Here is a 12757-nt window from a genome sequence, read left to right on the forward strand (position 1 = left end):
CCATGGTTTAATCAGGACTGTAAACAAGCCAGAAAGAGTAGGAAGAAGGCAGAAAACTATTTTCGCCGACATCCTACAGTACATAATTTAGATAAAGTTAAAATTTTAAATGCCAAGGCTCGACGTGCTTTTAAGCAAAATAAGCGTCAGTCTTGGCGAAAGTATGTTTCCAACATTAATTCACGCACACCGATGTCAAAGGTGTGGAACATGATTCAACGCATAAAAGGCAAAGGCTCAAAATCTGCTGTCCACCATTTGAAGGAGGGTGATAATTTATTGACGGAAAAAGCTGACATTGCCAATAAGCTTGGCGAAACACTTGCCAAGCATTCCTCTTCATCCAACTATGCAACGGAGTTTCAGAAACATAAGGTAAAACAGGAGACGATAACAATTAATTTTAACTCAGACAATGGTGAAGACTACAATGAACTATTTTCACTACATGAGCTACGAACTGCCCTTGAGCAAGCTCATGATACAGCAACAGGGGCTGATAATATACACTATCAGCTCTTGAAACATTTACCTGAATCATGTTTGGGAACACTTTTGAATATATTTGATACAATATGGACGACAGGGAATTTCCCAACTTCGTGGCGTAATGCCATTGTAGTCCCTATTCCAAAACCTGGCTGGGATCATTCTGATCCATCTAATTACAGACCAATCTCTTTAACGAGTTGTGTCTGTGAAACCATGGAACGAATGGTAAACAATAGATTAACTTGGTATCTTGAAACCAATAACCTTCTAACAAATATTCAGTGTGGTTTCAGGAAGAATCGTAGTACCATTGATCACTTAGTACGCCTAGAATCCTTTGGCAAAAATGCAATAATAAATAAGCATCATGCAGTATCGATATTCTTTGATCTCGAGAAAGCGTATGATACCACCTAGAAACATGGCATTTTAAAGGATATACATGATTTTGGGTTGATGGGTCGTTTACCTCTTTCTATATCTCAGTTTTTTAAAGATACTGGGCAATTTCAAGTCCGGGTGGGTTTACTCTGTCTGACCATTATTATCAGGATCAGGGTGTTTCCCAAGGTAGTATCTTGTCTGTCACACATTTAGCATCAAGATCAACAGTTTGTCCAAAGTTTTAAACGATTCAATTGATGGATCGTTATTTGTGGATTTTAATATTTCCCGTCGTGGTAAAAATATGCATACTATTGAACGGCAACTGCAATTGTGTTTAAACAAGATAGATAAATGGTGTCTTGAAAACGGCTTTAAATTTTCTAAAAGCAAGACTAATTGTATACATTTTGTAGAAAATATAAACCTCATAACGATCCTGAACTGTTTCTAAATGGATCTCCTATAAAAGTTGTAAAGGAGGCCAAGTTCTTGGGATTAATTTTTGACTCGCATTTAACGTTTCTACCACATATCAAATCCCTCAAAACTAAATGCCTGAAGGCACTTGACTTGTTGAAAGTCGTTTCAAATTCTAATTCTAAATGAGGAGGGGACCAAGCTACCCTCCTGCAACTTTATCGATCACTGATCCGGTCAAAACTTGATTATGGCTCCATCGTATATGGTGGAGCCTGTAAAAGCAACCTAAAACTTTTAGATTCTGTTCACCATCAAGGTCTAAGACTTTGTCTTGGCTCCTTTCGAACTTCACCTGTTGACAGCCTGTACGTTGAGGCCGATGAGCCATCTCTTGAGCAGCGACGTATCAAATTAGCTTTACAGTGTGTGACAAAATCATTTTCCAGTGAGTCAAACCCTGCATATAACTGTGTTTTCAGTCCTCTGTGTGAGGATTTATACAATATGAAATCTTCGCTTGTACCGCCTCTTGGTTTAAGAATTAAACCATTTCTTGCTGCTGCCGGCATTGAGCTGGAAAATATAGGTCCTTCCTGTCTTCTTTCTTCTCCTCCTTGGCAGTTGGTTAGGCCCCCAATTTGAACTAACACTGACCACATTTAAAAAATCAGAAACTAATGAATTACAGTATAAACAAGAATATAATGAATTGAAACATAAATATAGCAGTTATATGTCCTTATTTACAGATGGGTCCAAAGACGGTGGCGCGGTAGCTTGTGCCACTGTTATTGGATCCAGAACAATATCTTCTAGATTACCAGAGAACAGTTCTATTTTTACAGCTGAGGCTAACGCCATATTAACAGCTCTTAAATATATTCAAAGGCGCCATAAACATAAACAATATATAATCTATTCCGACTCTCTTTCTTGCCTTCAGGCGATTAAAAATCTTTCTTGTAAACATCCACTTTTAATTGAAATTATTGAATTATATAATGATCTTGCTACTGGCCAGTACGACATCGTCTTCTGTTGGTTACCCAGCCACGTTGGCATTTCCGGTAACGCAATGGCCGATCTTGCTGCTAAGACAGCACACAACAAATCTGTGACACCACTTCTTCTTCCATACTCTGATTACAAAGCAAGCATTAGAACCTACATCCGTGATCTGATGCAGAAGAAGTGGGACACCCAAGTTGGTGTAAATAAATTACATGCAATGAAACTATATATTGGGTATACCCACTTGGGTTGTCAGACCAGATTTGAAGAGGTCATTTTGCGGCGATGTCGTATTGGCCATACACGATATACTCATGAATACCTTTTGGAAGGTGTGGATCCTCCGTTCTGCATCCCTTGTGATGAAAGAATCACAGTCAAGCATATCCTGCTTGACTGTGTTGAGTATTCCATCACAAGGGATCAGTATTTTAATTCACGAACTATGAAGGATCTTTTTACTAATGCCAGCTCTCATTTAATTATTGCATTTTAAATAGAATTAGATTTGTTATCAGATTTGTAAATAGATATATATTTTTATTATTGGTAGTCTAGATTAATACCTGAGATTGTTAGTGGCTGTGCCCTCGAGGGAGGTTGAAGTATTGTAAAATTATTGTCCTTCTGAGAGGGTGCGTAAGTCCAAAACATTCTATGTAAATTCAGTACGACCAAACTTTTAATCGTAGTGTATTTGTTGTTTTTAGTAATGGCTAACTTTCAGTATAATCGCCAATGGCTGAGGGGATGGTGTAAATCCATCTAGGGCCCATGCAGGTAGCAAAGGTACTGTAAGTCCCCATGGTCCTTAGTATGGTGATCTACCTTCAGTTGTTGTCGATCTACAGCCCGTATTTTATGTTGTATTGTCCAAATAGTGATATTTGTTTTAACTCTCCACACTAGTTGTAATTGTAAATGTGATATTCTAGTGGTTTTACTGTCCTTTGCCGACAGGTTTTATAGTGTATACATATTTCCTTTCAGTATCAAAATGTTCTCGTCACGATATGGCTGAAATATTGGTAAATGTGACGTTAAATATTAAGTCACTCACTCCTGTGTAAAACATGGTGATTCTACTTTACTGTTCTAACTGTGATAATGGCGTTGTATAGGGTGGAAATTCATCCCCTTTCTTAATGACCTAGCGTAATGACCTTGAAACCTTTTTTATGTGAACACATGTAAATGTACATGTTACTGTAAATTGATTTATTGATGAACAGCTTAGCATTTACATAAAATTATTAGCAGTATTGTATGCAGACGCAATTATCTTGTTATCGGAATGTGCTTAAGAATTACAGTTATCACTGTTTCGTCAAAACTATACTTTGACGTCACATGTTATTGTTAAACAGTGAAATCTTCAACAGGTGAGTAATAATACTGTCAAAGTACGGCTTCTTCCTGCAGTTCTCATGAATAAATATGTCAAATGCATGATCGCCTATGAACATTAGCCAGTAAGAACTCTAACAGAACAAAAAGTGAGTGGAACAGAAGTAGTTAAGCCTTGTACATATCATATTTTCAATTTTGGAGATAGTAAATCCTACGTAGGACTTAGTACCTCCTACGTAGGACATACTATCTGCCACGTAGTACTTAATATATCCTTTGTGTGTTACGTTTTGGTGACATGGATCTTGATCTAATTGCAGTTATGGGTATTCTCACTCTCTTACACGCAGATTCACTCAAGCACTCACGCACGCACACACACAGGGGAGGGGGGAAAGTTTCTTATATGAAATTCTCGTTGTGACACGTCCTCCGAAAGTCCTCCAACAGCTACACCAGCTTTCTGTCATTTCCACAAAAAAACATCCTGTACAAAGTTCCAAATTTGTCTTTTCCTGCTTTCTCCATTGATGTCATAGATGTAATGACAGCTACGTGAGTTCAAGAGGCTTTTCCTGGAAGGGATTTCCTATCGAAGCAACCACATAAGTTGTTGACTTAAATGTCTGCTGCGTAGCTATACCTTGTTCATTGTTTCTTGTATCCACCTTGTCTTGTTGCTTCTTAAGCTGTTACTCAAATTCCTGCTTGTTCTGGTCAAGATATTTTCCATCTAGTTAAGGCAGTATTTATGTTCATCCAAATTCACTAACCATGTGTTTTGTTCATGAGCTCGATCCAAAAGCATGGCTAGAATGTGTTTTATGTTTTGGGGAAACCCAGCTCCCCTGAAGGGACTACCTTCTGTCAACCGGAAGGGTTCTGATGTGAACAGACAGCCAGGTGTGATCAAGAACAAAGAACCAAAGGATAAGTTGTTCCATTACCTGGATGTATAGAGACATGGTACTTTACAAAGATCAGTATCATTGTCTGAAGATGAAGAATCAAATCCCAGTACTTGAAATGTTGTCTCTTTTCTTTTGACATCTTCAGATCTCTAGTCAGTCTTCAAATAATTGTTGAACAAGTGAGGACACTTTCCATAAGGCGTTTTCAATGTGAACCACATTAAGTCTCGAATGAACATATTTGCTAATACAAAGTGGTTGGTCTACAACCATGACTGGGAGTTGTCCTGTATTACAATGTTCTGTGACTGTATTACAATGTTCTGTGACGATAGACATACCATGCCTAACTATGGCAAGACTTGCTGTTTTTCCTCAGCGAGAGAAAGGACAGAACGTATTCCTACTGCAACATGTCCTCGGAGCTGAAGAGCAGCGTGAAATGCACGAGGCAATAAACGCATCCTTTTCAAAATGCTCTTTAGCAAGAAGGTCAATGCAGTGCTTGATCCAAAATTCTTCTTTAGTTTTGATGATATGGTCCTCGACATGATGATGCGTGTGAGTTCCAGCAACCTTAACTCTCTCCACATGGACTTCAGCACTCTTTGATGTTTGGAGGGTAGGCATCACGTATCCCTTGACGCTGTTGTGGAGGCAGGGGAAGGTGACTTCTCATGATCGTGATTTTGTTTATAAAGTGCCTCAGTATAACGATGATGTCCATTATTATTCTATTTGTTATGTTATCACTTATTCAGTATATATGTGCAGAGCGTGGATATACATAGTTTGGATTACATATGTTGCAACTCGGCCAGACAGTCCAGTGATCACCATGAGCAATTGGTGATCGATCTGCGCAATTGGGAATCGATGACCTGTCAAATAAGTCAGCGAGACTGACCTTTCGATCCCGTCGTTAGTCGCGTCTTACGGCAAGTATAGTCGCCATTTGTGCTAAGCATGGGTTGCTGAAGACAGACATGTTCTATCCCGGATTTTCTATTATTAAAAGCGACAACTTATATGATATCCATGAACTACAACGCCAAGAGGACGTGTCAGTCAATCCTTTATCTCAAACATTAACATAAGCTAAATTGGATAATTGGAATATTCAAGCAATATCTGTTTCTGTAATGATTTTTGGACATGATTATGTAGTACCATTATTGGGTCATTCTACAACTGTAACCTCTTCACTTCGAAATGTCACTTGTCCTAAGAGTTTCAGTTATCTGATGTACACGAGAATCCTCTTCCATACATTTAACATGCTCATCACAACATGAACTGTGGCCTTGGAGCTGTTGTTTAACATGCGTGATATGAATTCATGATAATGAACAAAGCACATATATAACAACGTCTTTGCCATTTATTCAGCGCCTTTGTCGATTTCATTGTTTCAGTGTGATTTGATTTGATTTGTGTTAACAACTAAACCTTTAGTACTCTTACTCTACTGTGTCTGTTGACAGATGCCGATATACACACCGAAGATGAAACCAGTGGTGAGTAATCAAGCAGTGCAAGAGGTCGAAATTGACATAGACTGTTCCTGTACATCATCGCTTTATTTGCTTTAGAATTGGTCAACTTTATTGCACGAGATTATTTTACTTTAACACCTGTCATTAGCAATAGAACACAAAGTGTCTGCTGGTAGAGCGGAAAGTCACCGGTTTGGTTCAAAGCTAAACGACGTTGTAAGATGCTGCTTGTTATATCAGTAGACAAGCACTACAAACCCATCATAAGAACATGTGGTTATACCATGTATTTCTGTTGCAGGTTGTGACCTTTCAAGACCTGAATGGTAAATGATTTGTTGCATCTACACTGTCAGTGAATTCATTGTGTAGGTAATGTTAACTGCGAAACAAGTGAATACGATATGACAGCAACAATGAGAACAAGGCTGCTCAATATCCGTGATGGAATCACATAAAATTCAACAGAGATATTTCGTTTCGCCGTAATAATAAGGAAAAGGAACACGTAAAGTATAACTGACAGAGAATTTTAAGGTCTGTAATTAGCGAAATCCAAATCTTAATTCAATTCAGTAATGTATTCTTTATTGTTTCAAGGCCAATTGACCCCTAATACATTAAGTGTACATGAATATATCCACATGCGTATGAAAGGAGTTCGAAACTTTACGAAACACATTAAGATATTTTCCTAACATGAATTTATTATCATTGGAATTCATTAAAGATATTAACCCATTGATATTTCTACTGTGCTCGAAAATAAGAGGTACATCATCACGAAGAGTTTGATACAATGGACATATATAGAAATTATTCATCTCGTCCTCAGTTACATTGCATAAAGCGCATTTCGAATCAGAGGTTTCATAATCACAAAAGCCTTTTTTAATACATTTTATACCTAGTCTGTTGTAACAGCTTCTGAAGATAAGCAGTGTTTTACGATATTTAACATTATTAAGATCAAAGATGTACAATTCTGTGGTAGGTGATGACGAAGTGATAGAAATAGAACTGCAAAGGGGTTTCATTTGTAGGTTGGACATGCCCGTCTTGCTCGGCAGTCAATTCATCTTTCCTTAAAAATCATTAGAAATGAATCAATATTACCTACGCCCTGGTGTATCCAAACATGACCATAACCATCAGTGAATAATAGTTGCATAACGTTTGATCCCCAATTTGTCTATATTAAATGACACGTTTGTTTCAACATAAGATACGATTGGTACGGATGTCTATATGTACCTCTATCTGATACAGTTTGTATAAGTGTTGACATATCTCCCACTTTCTCCGTGCCTAACAATATTCCGGAGGATTTACTGACATTCAAGACAAATTTACAAAATGATCGATGGATGCTTTCTATTTGATTCATTTCCATATATCCACACATTTCGCCCCCTTACATCAAACGTGGTACAATCTACATATTAATTATCTTAAATGAATCCGAAATATTTATATCATAATATTTACGAATAAGACGTTTTATAGGGAATAATGCTTTGTTCGCTTGTTGTGCTATTATAGTACAAGCTCATGTCCAAACAAGTTTCAGTCTAAGTAAACTTAGTCTCAGTACTTTTCGTTACTTTCCACTACTAAGTCTAACAAAACCTCCTCTTTAAATATTCACACTCTAAATCAGACCATTCTGATTGTTTTCGATTGAACTTGCAATCATAGACCTACAACCATATTGTAGGATATCTATCAAGCTACCCGCAGCTGTATCAGTGTCATCATTAAATGCATTGTCCATGAATTTAACAAGACAATTACTTACATAATCTGATTTCAACTCACTGAAATTCTTCTCTTCTTCTTCGCACTCCCTTCTCCACTTATATACTAATGTGTCAGAATGACATATATATACATTTTTGCTCATAAAAAGGCTAAAGCGTAGATGATAAAGGAAGTTGATCAGACTCAGGGCGTGATATTTCTGTTAGCTGGTTCGTGTGTAGTCACGTGACCCTGACAGGATTATTAGACCGACATAATTACGGTTTGTCCTACAAGTTTACTTCCTACAGCTGATGTCACCTGGCCGTGACAACAGTAGTTGGAGCTAATTAGCTTGTGGTTAATTAGGCCGGATTTATTACAGTTGTGGTCTGGATGTCTGGACAGTGGTCATTAAGACATTCACTAGTGCAATAAACAATAACTTGAGTTTTAAGCTTGACATGTTCAATGGTATATGACCTGTGTTAATTGTCCATGCCAGGTGCGTTACATCACTTTGAGCTCTATGACATGAATGCTAATTGCAGTGACATTTCATTATTAGCTACTCTTCAAAATGAATTGGAACTTTCAGGCAAATATATACGAAATACATACATACAAAAAAATACACGTGGAAAATATATACAAAACACATACATACAAAAGATATACAAATACGAAGAACACAAAGATAAATCGTGCACTGTCACATTACTTTAAAGTCAGTCGCTGATGTATATAAACAAGCTAAAGATGAGACACATGTATCCAAATTTGATCACTGACACGATCAGGTTATGCCACCAGTATTGTTCATAAGTGCCTCCTCTGCCTCCTGGACAGGATAAAACGGTAACACTGTTTCACCAATGACGTCTCCTTACGTTTAATCAAAGTTGGTTATTTACTGGTTTTAATGTAGATGTTTTCTGACAATTTAACAGCTCTAATGTTATTATGTGTTGTTAAAACAGGGATGCCGCTTACGAAACGATTGGACATAGAAAAGAACGGCAGCCTCTACGAAGTTCAAGCTACGATGCCGCTTACGACACGATCAAACGTAAACTAGGACGGCAGATTCTACCCAGTCCCAGTTACTCTAACGGAAGAACGTCATCTACTAGTCATGGAGACGTCATACCTTGCAACATGCCATCAGATAACAGTCGTGACTCAATGCCACCCATTCATGTTGATGTCTCAAGAGTGAGGAGGCCTTCCAATGAAAATGAAACTGGCAGACGTTCCAGCAGTGGAGTCGGTAGCGCATGGAAGACACCAACCCCTACAGCTGAGAATGGTTCCACAGTCTTTGATTCGGATGCCCTATATGCATCTGGTTTTTCTGATTTGAAGGGTAGACCGATGCAAAACATGATGCCTACGGATGATGATGTGTACGGCGCAATCGATGGCCATGTTCCGCAGACAGTTAAGAATAGAAAGAAGAGGAACAGATCGAAATCGAGGGATACACGTATAAGTTCCCAGTCCGAATATCCCTCCCTGCTTGATGATCGCATTTTTAGAGCAATGGAGGGTTAATTATATCGATGGTTGCAACAGGCAAGTTTTGAATTTGTCCGAAAAGGAAACAAGCGGTGAATTCATTGTCGACTTTTATTTATATCCTGCATCTTTCGATTTGCAGAAAAACAAATGTGATGTATTGTTTTGCAATATGGTCTCTCTGCACTTTGCTGTGGGTATACTACAAGTAAGTCATTTGCCTGGTCGTTTAAGGAAGTTTCTGTGGGAATCCTGAAACTCCTCATCATTGAAAATTCTGGGTCTACGCAAGCGAGACGTAAAATTTCGAAACATGTGAGATTTGCTATGTTACTATTTTTAGGCTTCACTCCACATTTCGAGGAATATTAGACGCCTAAACGTTCGACATTGTATTGCAAACAGTTCCATGGCATTTTGACATTTAATTTACGTCCACAGTTATTGGCCGACTACACGACTACGATGATTATCTGTAATCTCGGTAATCGGTAATCTGCAGAGGGTCGTCTCCGAGCGACGTAGGTCCTTGCTTTACCTCTGCAGGGTATATGCTTTAGTCATCAGTTCTTGAATGTTGGTAGCGTCATCATTTCTCTGTTCTCAGTTTTGATGTTTTCCCAGTCTAAGTAATTTTATCCTCAATACTTTTCGTTACACTCCACTGCTGAGTCTAACAAAACCTTATGGCAGGTCGCGTCTGGTAACCTTTGAAATTGACCAATCAGGACACAGCTTACCAAATCGCGAACATGGACATTCGCACATACCTTTTGAACTTTTTATCTCGAAAAGGGTCGTACCCGAACGATTCCGAATGCTAGTTAGCGTACGATCGCTTCCGGGTGATGCACACGGCGTACGTACAACCATGACAACGGTGAGTAAACAGTCGCTGAAAATAGTGATTTTGGCAATATTCAAGGATGTTACTTTGCGGAAATATTAGCTGAAGGTAACCATGTCAGCAGAAACCCCAAAACGTATATACGGATGGTCAAATTGCTGTGCTATATGCGGAGTTTTGTTTGTGGAGAGATCTGTGTCAGTGACCTGAATATTTTGAAAGTCCCTCCCATCCCAAATAGTAGAAGTTGTCTGATTGGTTAAATCTGTCTAACCGTCTTGTGTTTGACTGGACGGTCATTGGTCGCTCAAAGGTTACCTGACGCGACCTTCTACTAGGTTTTGTTAGACTCAGTGGTGGAGTGTAACGAAATACATGTACTGAGACTAAGTTTACTTAGACTGGTTGTTTTCTATGATTTCAACGGGGTATCTCTAATAACACTACATTAATTCGTCAATAATCCAACAGTGAAGACTCAGTATCAACATAGCTATCCTGCAACAGTAAGTAGTGATTTCTAGGAACGTTATGACCGTCCTTCATTAAAATATTTAGTCTCGTGAATGTTTCGTTTTTCAATTCTAAGGCAAATGAAGCTATTCATGCTTACGTTAATTCGAGTCACCTTTGTTACACACCAAAATATGAAGCTTCTTAGTTAGAGTGAGTGGGCTAATATTTATCGTCACATCGGCAATATCGCAGCCATATCGTGACGAGAACAAGTAATAATGACATTGTAGAATGAATGAATATAAGAAACTAAAACCCTTTTGACGAAGAACAGTAAAACCACTAGATAATATCATAGATATCCATTAAAGACTAATAATTAAATCTAAAACAGTTTAATTATAGAGGACAATACAAAATATAAATGGGCTGTAGATTGCCAACAACTGAAGGTAGATCACCATACTAGGGACCATGGGGACTTACATTACTTTTGCTACCTGCATGGACCCTAGTTGGATTTACACCATCCCCTCAGTCGTTAGCAATTTAGGCAATCTAGCCATACATTTAAAAGGACTCTTATTTAGAAATAATAATACCAACGATACTAATGGACCTCTCTCTGCGATATTTTTAATTTTAATATACAAAAGTATTATCTTCATTAATCTGTGAAAAATAATTATGACTAATAATTATAAGTATTATCTTCACTACACGTTGGTTATATAACCGGAGTTAGTCTTTCTGTACTCTTAGTCTTGTATTCAAGTTTGCTTGAACAGTTTTTGCATTCAGTCATTAAATATACAAAATTCTATGCACGCGAAAAAACTGTTAGAGTGTATTACAGAATTACGAAGAACATCCCTCAGATCAGCTATAAACACTAATTATTGTACAACTTCTTTTGTACAAAATTATTCCAGCTGCACATTCCCATCTCAAAGCAGGACTGAACAACTTCAGTAGTCAGGATGGGATTCTGAATGTGTTGCCCTTTGTCTACACTTCAATCTGAACGTACGTATTTTCAAAATGATCTACAAAAACGTAATTTGATATATATGTCATACTTAACTGCAGAGAATACCGAATTCTCAGTGAACCTGTGTTGAATACAAGTGTATGTAATCACTAAAGATTTGAACGGACATTGAAAGGCACTTACACGGATAGCTGTAGACCCTCCGTTGTCTACACTTGTCTACACAACAATTTCTGAAGTCAAGAGAGTATCACGATTCATCTTAAGAACAGTATCTTGTTCTGTCCAGTTGACATGATCTCCAGCCTAGCCCAAACATTCCTCCCTGTGAAGTCAAGTCACTGTAGTGCAAATGAACAGTCTCACGGACTCTAGCCCAGCAAAAACATAAATGTTTAACTTCCGCATGTCTCGTATGAACCTGCGAATTAAGTCCTCATCATTAAATGCTTATCATCTAAATTTGATCCTCAGCTAACTTTGTGTAGCGTGTAAAATGTTAAAGGTAACGCTTCCAATAGTATTGGCATGTAAAGTTGTTTAAGTGTATGTAAGAACGTATGTCCCAGTCAATTTCGGTGGCCTGAGATATGTTAAGTTTGCGATAAAACTTTTTGAAAGAATAAAATATTTCGAGTTGAGCTCTACTTGTGTTTCTAGATTGTTTACTATGAGTTCAATTACAACTGATCACGTTTGTTATTATCAATAAACGCTATGTACAATTATAGTTCAGACATAATGTTTTAACTCTCACACTGACGGCGCCCACGAAGATGTTTCTGATTCACCTTCTGCGGTACTTCCCTTCTTTATTGATTATCATAATTTTTTGTCAAATGCAGTTGAATGATGAGAATAGCATTTCAATGGAAGCTGTTGAATCCGGCAAGTTGTCAACACCAGCTTAAAGTCTCAGTCCTACCCCCGACTTGTACATTTATCATGAGCTCTACAATCCAGCAGGCTGTTTAAACCGGACTATTTCTTCAGTCCAGATGAGTGCCGGTTTAGACAGCTTCCACTGTACGTATATATTTCACAGCCTTTTTCTCCTTCGTGGGAATGAAGGCAAAGAAGATGGGTCTAACTTTCTACTGCAATGCCTCGTGCAAATTACCCGGTGCGTATTGTTTAC

General features: G+C 38.0%; 1 protein-coding gene across 1 annotated transcript in view; it reads left to right on the top strand.

Annotated features, from left to right (window-relative positions):
- The window catches only part of LOC137255732 (hemicentin-1-like), a 123096-nt gene extending 110836 nt beyond the window's left edge, over positions 1–12260 (top strand). The window contains exons 30-32 of the mRNA XM_067793231.1: positions 6056–6088; positions 6369–6393; positions 8788–12260. Of these exons, the coding sequence (XP_067649332.1) occupies positions 6056–6088; positions 6369–6393; positions 8788–9361 (632 nt within the window). The 3' untranslated portion in view covers positions 9362–12260. The remainder of the gene's footprint in view (positions 1–6055; positions 6089–6368; positions 6394–8787) is intronic.
- The last annotated feature ends 497 nt before the right edge of the window (positions 12261–12757 follow it).

Source organism: Haliotis asinina, chromosome 11 (assembly GCF_037392515.1).
Source record: "Haliotis asinina isolate JCU_RB_2024 chromosome 11, JCU_Hal_asi_v2, whole genome shotgun sequence".
In the NCBI taxonomy this organism is placed as follows: Eukaryota; Metazoa; Mollusca; class Gastropoda; order Lepetellida; family Haliotidae; genus Haliotis; species Haliotis asinina.